The sequence below is a fragment of the Condylura cristata genome, unplaced genomic scaffold (assembly GCF_000260355.1).
Source record: "Condylura cristata isolate star-nosed mole 26May11 unplaced genomic scaffold, ConCri1.0 scaffold00006, whole genome shotgun sequence".
NCBI classification, from domain to species: Eukaryota; Metazoa; Chordata; class Mammalia; order Eulipotyphla; family Talpidae; genus Condylura; species Condylura cristata.
Window position 1 is genome coordinate 49,380,631 of NW_004567107.1, and position 11,790 is coordinate 49,392,420.

General features: G+C 38.9%; 1 protein-coding gene across 1 annotated transcript; it reads left to right on the forward strand.

Moving 5' to 3' along the window:
- Window positions 1-2,173: 2,173 nt before the first annotated feature.
- On the forward strand, window positions 2,174-2,860 carry LOC101624698 (60S ribosomal protein L15-like). Its single transcript, XM_012721287.1, is given in 1 exon segment — window positions 2,174-2,860. A coding segment is annotated over 1 exon segment (615 nt). The 5' UTR covers window positions 2,174-2,200; the 3' UTR covers window positions 2,816-2,860.
- Window positions 2,861-11,790: the final 8,930 nt, after the last annotated feature.

Consider the following 11,790-nt stretch of genomic DNA (forward strand, 5'->3'; position numbering starts at 1 on the left):
TGTCTGAGGGGGAGGGGAGCTACGGAAGGACACTGGTTATCTAGGAAAGGAAGGGAAAGAGCAACTGAAAATCTGGCATAAGTTTGTGGAAGCCATAAGAGTCAGTAAGTAATTTAGTCTTTTAAAAATAAAATCCATGAACACCTGCATTAAAGACAGTGACCCTGAGACTTAGGATTGCACTGATGTTTAAAAACGAAGGGTGGCTTTTGCTGCAGCTTTTTGTAGTGTCTCCCAAACATCACATTCCAATAAGTATGGGAGTCCAGGACCCAAATGATATTCTTTGGCCTGGAATAAGTAATCTAGAGTGAGAAGGCTACAATATGCTTTCTAAGGGTGGGAATTGCCCACTAGCCAAGGAATCTTGCTCCTCAATAAAAGTGACAGCAGTAACTTCACAAATGAGGGGAGTTTGCATGGGAGCTCATCAGAGGCACTACCCAGACCCCTTACTGGTAAGAACTCTTTAAAGTGATACTCAAGGACAGTTGCCCCTATGTACAAGAATAACCACAGGTATGCAAATGGAAATGTGTTTATATGACATATGATCACATGTGGACTCAAAAGTATTAAGAAATTCAAAAACTTTGCCAAAGCCCTTTGACCAAAGTTCTTACCAAAGAGATGGAAGGACCTTTACTTCCTCCCATGATACACGGTATGGGAGCAAAGGTCACACTGGGATGATGCAGCCACATCTCCGGACACAGCAGCTGCTGCTCCAGAAGGTAAGCTCTACCATCTCCCTTTCCTTGCATCAGCAAAACACAGTTGCCTTCAGTCATCTCGGTGGGAAGGGAAATGTCCCACTTTTGTAAGGGGCACCAGCAGTGAGTGCCCTTTCTCTTCTGCCTCCACCCACATTTCCATAGCTACATCCAATAGCTGTTCACTCTGTCAACTCCAACCCTCTGTTGGCAGAGGCCCTGTCAAGTTCTGACCATAGCCTAGAGTACTGCTAACGAGTCAGAGGAAAACCTAAAACAGCGCAAGAAGGAAAGTGTGCGAGGGATCCCAGAGTTGATGAATATTGTGCATTTGCATATACAAGTGCTTCTGTTTGTGGGAGTAGATGGATTGGCAGGGCATGTCGTCCTGTGAGGGCAAGTGTGTGCGAATCTGATGGGGAAGGGTATGGGTGTGGAAGGTGGCTGAAAATATACATAGTTGGTATTTATGGAGTGGGTAATGCATGTACTTTATTGGATCTGGCTTTTGAAAATTTGGCAAGCCAAATTAAATTTAGGTGTGTCAAGATGATCTTCCAAATACACTTGGAGCACCAAACATCTACACTGGCTTCATTGTTTATAGGGCTCAGGCCTATGAAGTGAGCTGTTTAAAGAACATCTAAGCTTTTATTCATATAAATCCAGGCTTTTTAGTTTAGCCAAAGTCCTCAAGTGTTCCTCAGAGGCTCCTGAGCTCTCTTTGAAGCCCTCTGCCTAAGGCCACCCTTGAAGATGAAGTTTATTCAAAAGGTCTGTTTTGTCAGAGCCCAGATGCCTGATGGCCCTGGTCACATGACTGCACAACACAAAAATGTGCAAGAGGTCTAAAATGTAAGTCAAGATGGACTTTGTTCTCCTAGGGAGACTTGGCCTTCATTGCTCCTTTGTCCCAACCTCACCAAGGCACGACTGAAACTCGTGATCACCCACCCACTGACCCCAGATAATGTAAGTCCCACTATCCATCATGGTGCTTCCTTTTGGGGGGACACGGGTCAATTTCTGGGAGATCCACATACTTGATCTCTCAGATTTCATTTCCCTTTCATGAACGTAATTTTAGTTTATCCTCCAGATGGTGACAAACAGTGTCAGGCAAGTATCATAATTTGTGAGTCAGGTTTCTTGTCTGTTTTGTGGTCTGTTTTGGTATATATGTAGGCTACTGAAGTGGTAACAGATTTATTTTTTATAAATTGCAAAAATTAACTACCCTAAGAAATCCATCTCTTCTCCCATTTTTTTTAGTGGATACTAAATGAACTGGAATTTAAGACTCCACAATTTCCATCATGTCAGTCTAACTGAACTGTTGAGAATTTGCTATGTTTCAGGCACCTTGTTAGGTTCATGGTGACAACTTGAGGAATAAAATACATTCACTTTATCTTGGGACAAGGCAGAACCATTAAAAATAAAAGAATGTCCCTTTCCATCTGGCGGCAGCCATCAGGTAAGCCAAAATGGGCACTTACAAATATATCCATGAACTATGGAGGAAGAAGCAGTCCGATGTGATGCGCTTTCTTCTCAGGGTGCGCTGCTGACAGTATCGCCAGCTGTCAGCCCTCCACAGGGCACGGTGCCCCACCTGGCCCGATAAAGCGCGAAGTCTGGGATACAAAGCCAAGCAAGGTTATGTCATATATCGGATTCGTGTGCGCCGTGGTGGCCGCAAAGGCCCAGTTACAAAGGGTGCAACCTATGGCAAGCCTGTCCAGCATGGTGTAAATCAGCTGAAGTTTGCGAGAAGCCTTCAGTCTGTTGCTGAAGCGCGAGCTGGGTGCCACTGTGGAGCTCTAAGAGTCCTGAATTTTTACTGGGTTGGTGAAGATTCTACATACAAATTTTTTGAGGTTATCCTCATTGATCCATTCCATAAAGCTATCAGAAGAAATTCTGACACCCAGTGGATCACTAAACCGGTCCACAAGCACAGGGAGATGCGGGGGCTGACATCTGCAGGCTGCAAGAGCCGTGGCCTTGGAAAGGGCCACAAGTTCCATCATACTATTGGTGGTTCTCGCCGTGCAGCTTGGAGAAGGCGCAATACTCTCCAGCTCCACTGCTACCGCTAATAAGTAATGCTCGTGAAATTCTTACCTAATAAACAATTTAGGACAGTTAAAAAAAAATTTAAAAAATAAATAAAAGAATGTTGTGAGTGAAATAGAGGGGATTAATTACTATTGAGGGAATGGGTAGGATATTATGGAGCAGATGACATATACAGTTGACTAAAGAATGAGTGGATGGATGTATTTTCAGTCAAAATTAAAGAAAGGATATCACAGGCAGAAAGGACAGCAGAAACAAATCATGGAAATATGATAGGAGAAGACCTGTTTGATGAATTCCCATATTATTCAGTAAGTTCATGTGGAAGCTGGGACTACAAAATGTGACGGGTTTAGATATTTAAAAAACCTTGGAAATGAATCTGAAGAGATTTGTCTCAAAGCTGGAGAACCATCAAAGATGAAAATGTTACAAGGAATGTACGAGACAGAGAAATTTCATCAGGTATGCCAGTTAAGCGCTAGCAACAAAATATAAAGACGTCCCTTCCTAGTGGAATTATCGACTGGAGACAACTTACAACTAAAAAGCAGTGATACTAGACATCCCTGACCTAGCTAACAAGCTAACAAGGGAGCTGTTCAGAATAATCAGTAAAACAGTCCCCATGAAGTGGATGGAGATAAGGGGGGGGGGGCATCTTTTGGGAGCTCCAAGCTTGTGAATCAGTAGTTGCCTCTTCTTCCCTTCCATGTGGGGGAGGTAGAGAGATTTGGGCTCTGTTTTGTTCTGTTAAACCAGGTCAAGTGTCCCCTAGAGAATCACTTGTAAAATTGAAAGCATCTTCAGGAAAGGATGACTTTTACATTTGTTTGCTCTGGATAACACCAGAATACCTTGAATTTTGAAACCTAGGATAAAGTAAGGCAGTGAGTAAGAAGATAATAAAGGTCATACCCCACCTCTTGCCAGTTTAGCATAGGCTGAAGCAGATGTGCCAAGAATTTCCAGCTTCTTATAGAACTGGCCTAGGTCACCAATGAAGAGTAGGCAAAAATGAGGTAGCTATATTGATGTTCTATCATTTGGTATAGGGGGGTATTGAGAAATAATCACCAACAGTGATGAAAGGAAGCTTTAGAAAGCCCATAAAACTTAAGGGTGAGTATAAAAGACAACCTAAGGTGCCTTGCTCTGTAACCAGAGGCTAGTTACCAACGCCCAGAAATTAGGCCAGATAAGGCACTTGCTGATTAATAGGAAAAATTTCCTCTTCAATATGCCAGCAATCACATGAGTGAATTCCAGTCAATCACCTTTACTTTCCTGATACTTCCATCAGTAGAATGGAAACTGATAAAGAGCTCCCCTGCATTCAGCTTCCAGTAGCCTTGTAAAGCCTTATTTAGATGAAGTGCTCTGTGTTGAAATGAGTCTGAGATTTTCATAACTGAATTACTAAATCTGTAACAATTCTTAGAAAGAGCTGACAAGAATGACATTTCCTGCTGCCTTTAGGAATGGAAGCTCACCTTAGCATATTTGGTAACAGTATAGAGATTAAAAGTATATAAAATTATAAATATTGGAAAACTGAGGCATTCCAATAAAATTAAGAAAATTATAGATGTTAGGGCTCTAAACTAGGAGATAAGGGATAAGAAATGAAGGATATAAAATTTACTTCATTGAGATGACTAAAGCACCTCACTCTTGATTAAATATCAAGAGGGAAAGAGATCTAACTCACTGATCTCTTACTATCTTCAGATGCAGTCAAGGGATTCAATATATAATTTAAAGAAACATAAATCTATAATTCAATAGTCCCAGGAAAATGTACATATTCACTTGTAGACAAAATGTTGCATATAAGTTTAGGGACGTCTAGAAACTCCATAAAATCCATCTGTGGAGCCCGTAGGGAAATTAGAGTATCTAGATGGACAATTGGGAGGACAGTATTATCATTAAGCAAAGTAGGATGGCACCAAAGGGAGAAGTTAATAAAAAAAAAAAATAAATATATATATATATATATATATATATATATATATCACCATCCCAAAAATTCTCTTCTGATTTTCAGGCTCAACATTTCTACTTGAATATCTGCAAGATTCTGAAGCTTAACATCTCCAAAACTGAACAATTATCTTTGCTCCCTCTTGTTCTCCCTCTCACTTTCCCAAACTAAATTAAAACATTTTTACCCCCACTACAGGATTAAGCTATACTCTTTAATATAGTTGATTTTTTTTTCTTATCCAAAACCAATGAAATACCAGTTGATGCTGATCTTAGCTCCACTTCTCTCCATTACCCACGCCTCATATCTTCCACAAACATTAGTCACACAGCGCCACCTCAAAGCAACATTCTTTCACGCCTTACCTCAAAGCAACATTCTTTCATCTCCAGAATTTGTTCCTTGCACCCTCCCTCACTTGGCTGATTTCTAGATCCATATTTTAGGGCTCAAAGGTCACTTTATGAGGAAGGTTTGCTCTGACCTTCTTCCAGGGCTAGAGAAGAAGCCTATCCTTTGTTCTTTGCTGGCACCCTAGGGTTACCCCCGGTGCCATAGCAACAGACTATCATTGCTCTTTACTAGCTTATGTCTACCTGGACACTGTCAGTTCCTTGAAAATGAAATGGGTATTATGCTTTATGGTCATATCCTTAAGATAAATTACAGTTCCTGCAACAGAATAGGCCCTTAACCACTGGGTGAATGAGTAAGGTAATAAATTAATATAGAGAGCTGGAAAAGTTAGCTGGTGATATGAAAATGGAACATTGAGGAGAAACTTATTTTCTAATTTTCTTTATTTTGGCAAAGACTGGCATCCTCATCATAGTCTCCACACCTTTGTTCTTACCTCTTCTTCCACTTGGAATGGCCTTTTCTTCCTCCCCCTCCCACACTCACACATTCCTCCAAGAATTGCCTAACTCAAACACCTACATTGATTTCTTACTTCTCTAAACTACTTTGGAATGTATTATCTATAAAGTGATTACATACCACCTTGTAATTTCACTAAGTGTTTCATTTGAATAATATTGAGATAAGAAGATTGACTTCACTTCTAAAATAAAAGGAACTTTTTTCTTCATCAAACCTACCACAGCCATAGGTCCTTAGAGACATGTTCAGGGAAGTCTGCACTTAATATTCTCTGCGGATGAATTAACACCACCAACAACCATCTTTTTTTTTTTTTTTTTTCTATTCAGCAACAAGCCTTATGAAAGTTTCCTAGTCATTTCATTTCCAATTCACAAGTGAATCAGGGAACCTGACCCTGCTTGAGAAACAGATCTCTGGGTGATAGCTGTGCTACTTTCAATCCAAGCATAAGCCTAATAAATCCCTTCATTTAGCAAACACTTACTAGGGTAAATTATGTGCTAAGCCATCTTCTATCCCACCCCCAAACCCAGACTCCTACCTACTTGTCCTAACTATTTACAGTGATGGGATTGTCATTTCCCTATGATGCAGAGTCTGAAACAGGTATTCCTGCATTGTGTCCTCTGGAGAGGAAGGCTCAAGTCAGCAGGATAAGGCAGGTTAAAAAATGGGCCCTCCTCGGTGGTGCAGCGGGTTAAAGCACAGCACTAAGAAACAAAAGCCACTTCCGCATGAGTTCCATCCCCACCTGCCCCCGAGGTGACCACATGACGTGGCAGACCTCTCCTGACCCGCCCGCTGCTCCCCTCAGCAGTGTACTTCCTCCATCTGCCTGTTCTGCTCCCCACTCTGTCTCTGGTGAATCCTCTCACCCTCCGCATCTCTGGCCTGTACCCTAGTTCTGTATAAATAAATTAATTAATTAAAAAAAAAACTTAAGCAGGCATGTAGTCCTGGCTGGAATCTGACTTTAACCTTGTCCCATGAGGAACTCTGGAGTTTGAATTTCACTTAGGAACTGGTCCTTCCTTGAGAAAAAAAGTTGACTCTTCTATTCCCTTCGTCATTGGACATAGCTGTGACTGAGCATATCCTTCAGGATGCAAAGGAGGCCATTTTCCCAAGGGCAATTCTACAGAGAGGGAACAGTTAAAAGCTAAGTGAGAATTCTCAGAGGGTGAAGCACACAGGCGCTAATTTAGTTAAACAGGGTCAGGTGGGGCAACAGAACATCCATGGCAGATGGCACAAAACTGTCCTTATCAAGATTATGCTTCATCTGGTAAATCTGAAAAATAATTGAAATAACCTTAAGCAAGAAACACAGTGAGAGCCTAGTTCTATCAGAGTTTAGTTGAGGGCTACACAAGAAATTGTAAGATATATGGTTAAAGAGGTCACTCATGGTCAGGAAACTGTCCTCTTACCACTCTGTTTAGATCACAGTAGATTTGTAGTTAAAACAACTCTTTAAGAAGTATATTCTGACTTTAAACATAAAAGAATTGTGGCGATTTGGAGTGATGATTCAGATCAATGTGATCAATTTGAAGCTAATTTAAAAAGTTCTAGTTTTATAAATGGCCTAAATTTGTTCTTTATTTTCAGTAATGCCAGCCCAGTTACCCTCAGCCATCCATAAGAATCTATATGAAGCAATGGGAACATCTAAAGCAAAAAATCATTTTGATTTAATGCTGGAACATTTTCTACTGCCCTATCCATCACAGAGTTCCAGATATCTGGCCAACATAAGCCATAGTTATTTTTTTAAACCATCTTTAATCTTTGCTTTTGAGTTTGAGAGCAGTCATCTCTGTTATAAAAAAACCTTGAAGTCAAAGCGCACACTCGATGAGGCATAGAAGGGTTTACTTGTTGCCATGTCTACATTGCTACAGAGTCTATTACTGCTCAGAACCTTGACAGAGGAAAACATGATTTTCATAGTCAGCAACATGTTTAGCCTTGGCAGGTGGCTTTGTCCTTTGACAGAAATGACTAGCTGTGCAGTAGCACCTCACACAATTCTGGCTGACAAGTCTTCCTGTTCCCAGTCCTGTGTTCACCGTGGCACAACAGAGCCATCTATCCTCTTTGGGTGTGGCAGGATTATGTTTCATGGGGCCAGTTTCTACTAAGTTTCTCAGGCCTCTACTTGCCACCCCAACACTTTGTAGGCTCAGAAAGAAATGTTCCAATGTACAAAGAGATAGCAGTCACTGACCCCAAATGACAACAAAGAGCAAACCATTAAAAATGTTTGTAGTAGCTTATGGATGATACAGAACAATTAGGAGTCAATCGATATTTTAATGGCACAGGATACACAGGAAACTGTAAGAGTGAATCTTGCCACTTGCTGGTTTAAAAAAGTTTTCTTAAGCAGTTCTCTAAAGCTGAAGTTTTTAATGGTCTCAAGACACCAAGAGAAAGATACAACAAATAACCACATTTTCATCCAACTATCTGGCAGTGCAAAAGGAAACAGGGGTATTAAATAAATGCCAGTACCCCTTGATAAGCAGAGATCTATCAATTTCACGTCTGTAAATTCAATGCCTGTAATGCCCAATACTGGTATAAAGAAGGTAATCAAAACTGCTTAAGTATAACAATTCTTTAAACAAATCCGTTTTTCTTATTTTCCAGAGACACACAGAAATATCTAAGTCATCCTCTACATTATTAGATCCAAATAGCTAGGGGAACATGCCCAGTTTAATTGAACATTGTAAATGTCTATATGATTATTTATAACAACCTTTCTGATCATTGTGTGTTTTCTTTATGCTATCTTCAACTATTAGAAATAACTCATCTCATTTTGAAGGTTACAAGGAAAGTTTAATGTTCTCCTACTAGTGGGATCTCTAGCTTACTCACGAACTTACTCGATTTCTGAGACTTGCAAGTCCTGGTGTACCTTAGTTAAGTGGGAGTTTAAAAAACATAGTCCTTGATCTACCCTTATCCATGTCAAAACTTCCTTTTTAAACACAGAACATAATAGAAAACAGATGTGCATATGCCCTTGAGAGAAAGGAAACGTATTTAAGTGACATTCATCTAGCATTCAAGCTATCTGGAAGGGGAAGACTGTCACTTCTGTGAACTATTTTGACCTCACTATTATGAAGCTGAAGATATTCCTTAGCATTTGTTCTTGTTTTGACAATTCTGATAACTGTTAATTAAGAAATAAATTTAAAACTTTTAACTTAAATTATAATTTTAATAACTAACACAAAATAAAAATGCAAAGGACCAGTACTTAGTAAGGTTTGTTGTATATCTGAAAACCACAAAATCTGATTTTAAAAAAGTATTAATACTTCCTAGGAGAAAAAAAGCAGTAAAATACAAAACAGAAATTGTTGATGGTAAATTTGTACTTGACCAAAAAAGAAAAGAATCAATTTTTTGGTTCATGTGCTAGTTTTAAATTGGTAATCATTTACACATATCTATAGATAAGTAAATAGATATGTGTATGGATATAAAATTGACAAGACAAAAATATACAAGAAAATAATCTAACTTATTCCCTTACCCCTAGAATGTCTTTACTGTAATAACAACTGTAACCTTGCATATTTTAAAAAGAAACAATTCTGATAGGAAATCCAGGAACAGAGGTGCTATTGCATAGGTTACATTCTTAAATAATCAATGTGGATAAATTGCCCATAAAAGTTGGACCAATTTACATTTCTAACAGTGTATGAGAAGTGTGATTCCCAATATCCTTGCCAATGTTTTCATCTTTGCTAGTTTTGCTAGAGAAAACTGGTATTTCACTAGATATTTCTTATAAGGGATGTTGGACAGTTTTTCATGTTAAAAATTGCATGAATTTCTTTTATGCAAACTGGCTATAAAGTTATTTCATGTGTTAGAATCTGTGTTTCCTTGCTGATTTATCTATAGTCATATTCCTGGACTATACTATTTTAACTATTGTAGATTTATAAGAGACTTTGACATTTGATAAGGATAGTAACCTCTCGTCATTCTTGATAATTTTCCAGGAACTGTAGAATCAGGTTACCCAGTTAATACATATTTTTAGTATTTCTAATGGGACAAAAATTTATTGATGAAATCTAGACCAGAGATATTAAATTAGGCAAAGATAATTGCAAAAATAAGCACAGAATTCATAATGATAGGAACTCTGCCTGACAAAGGTTTCTGCCTATTCCTGGTAAACCACACTGGATCATTATCTCAATAAAAGTAATTTTGTTAAAATAAATATAAATGATAAAATATTGAGATGGTTTAGTGGCAAGTTAAGGAAAATTGATCAAAATACTTGAATGGTTAAATCGGGCTTCTTTAACACAAAAGTTGATTATAATCTTTAGATGTCTTATTAATTATTATTAAAATAATTAGTAAAATTATACGTGGAAGAAAATATTTGAAAAAAATAATTTTTCCATTTCAAAATGATATACTTTTAATCTCTTCCACTAAATTGAAGGACATATTTTAGAGACTAGTTTTCAGACCCTGACTCCTTCACCTTTCCTCTTGCTGTGCAAGAGGATAATTGTAAAAAGCATTAGCCAATCTGGCCACTTCTAAAAGACCTTAAATACAAAAGCAATTAATTGACCCACATAGTTATCAGACCCCTGACTTTCCTGTCATTAACATAATTTTCTAATCTGCTAGGTTAATCTTCATTGAGAGGCTTTTTATTGAAACATATATAATTTTCAGTGGCAAACTGACATCATTCAACTCTGATGCTGAACTCCAATGCTTTCAGGTGGACACTGAACTTCACAACTATAGATTAACCCTATACAATTTATGAAATATTAATGAAGTTTTTTTTTTTTTTTCAAGAAACTAATCCAAGCTTTCATTTTATCAGATTGTACGATTAGGTTTCTTATAGTCCATTGTAGAGGTCTTTTGTGTTTTGCTTTCTAGGCTCTATATGCATTTGTATACCCCTCTCAAAGTCTTGGAGAAAAAATCACTATTTCCTTTTGTATGTGAAATTCAGGCTGAAACTGCAGTCAACACAAGAATTGTGTGTATGCTTAAGGACGATATGGAAATTCAGAATCTATTAACTCAGTAGTAGAGGAGGTCAGCTTTGGGTCATGGGCCATGGGGAAATAAAGTCAAATACTGGATGGTTTCACTCATAGTAGAAGTGTAAAGGACAAAGGACTGAGTGTGGGGCGGGGAGGAATATATATATATATATATGTCGAGTCATCTATACACATACATATATACATATGTATGTGTGTGTTTATATAATTATAATAAAGTACAAGCAAACAAAATGAGTTATCAACTGACAACTATAAACCAGGGACATTCTACAGGGGAGGAGGGGAACAGGATCAAACCTGGGGTGGAAAGAGCACACGCGTCTATGGTGATGGAAACATAGGTAAAGTCATGGTGGGAAGTTTACGGGGATTACAACTGAGATGAAGAATGATGTAAAACAATAAACTAGGGCCCTCCCTGGTGGCACAACAGTTTAGGACACCACACTGCAAGCTGGCAGCAGCCACTTCAGTGTGAGTTTGACCCCCTCCCCCCCAGAGGTGATCCACATGGCGTGGCAGACCTCTCCTGTCTCGCCCGCTGCTCCCTTCAGCAGTGTACTTTGTCGATCTGCCTGCTCTGCTCCCCACTCTGTCTCTAGTGAATCCTCTCATCCCCTGCCATCTCTGACCTATAGCCCTGTTCTATATGCATAAATAATCTTTAAAAAACAAACAAACAAACAAAAACTACTAAACTAGGAGTAAAAGGCACAAGTCTCCCACAAGGCTGTTTTGCAAAGAGGGTGGCCGAGGCTGGAGTGCACTGTCCATGCGGCAGACTCAGGCTCCAGTCTGAACTGTCACCATACAGAAGCTCAGATGCCTGGGAGTATAACATATGACAGATGGCACCTGACGTGGAATCTCTAAGATGACAGTAAATAGAGATTTTGGAGTAAAATACCTAACTTTAAAATCCTAATTCCTTTCTACTGCGTGGTCTTAAGCCAGCAATCTTGATTTCCCAGTTTGTAATGTATAATATCTTCCTACCAGTACTGGTACATAGGATTAGAAATCAAGGATGAAAGGA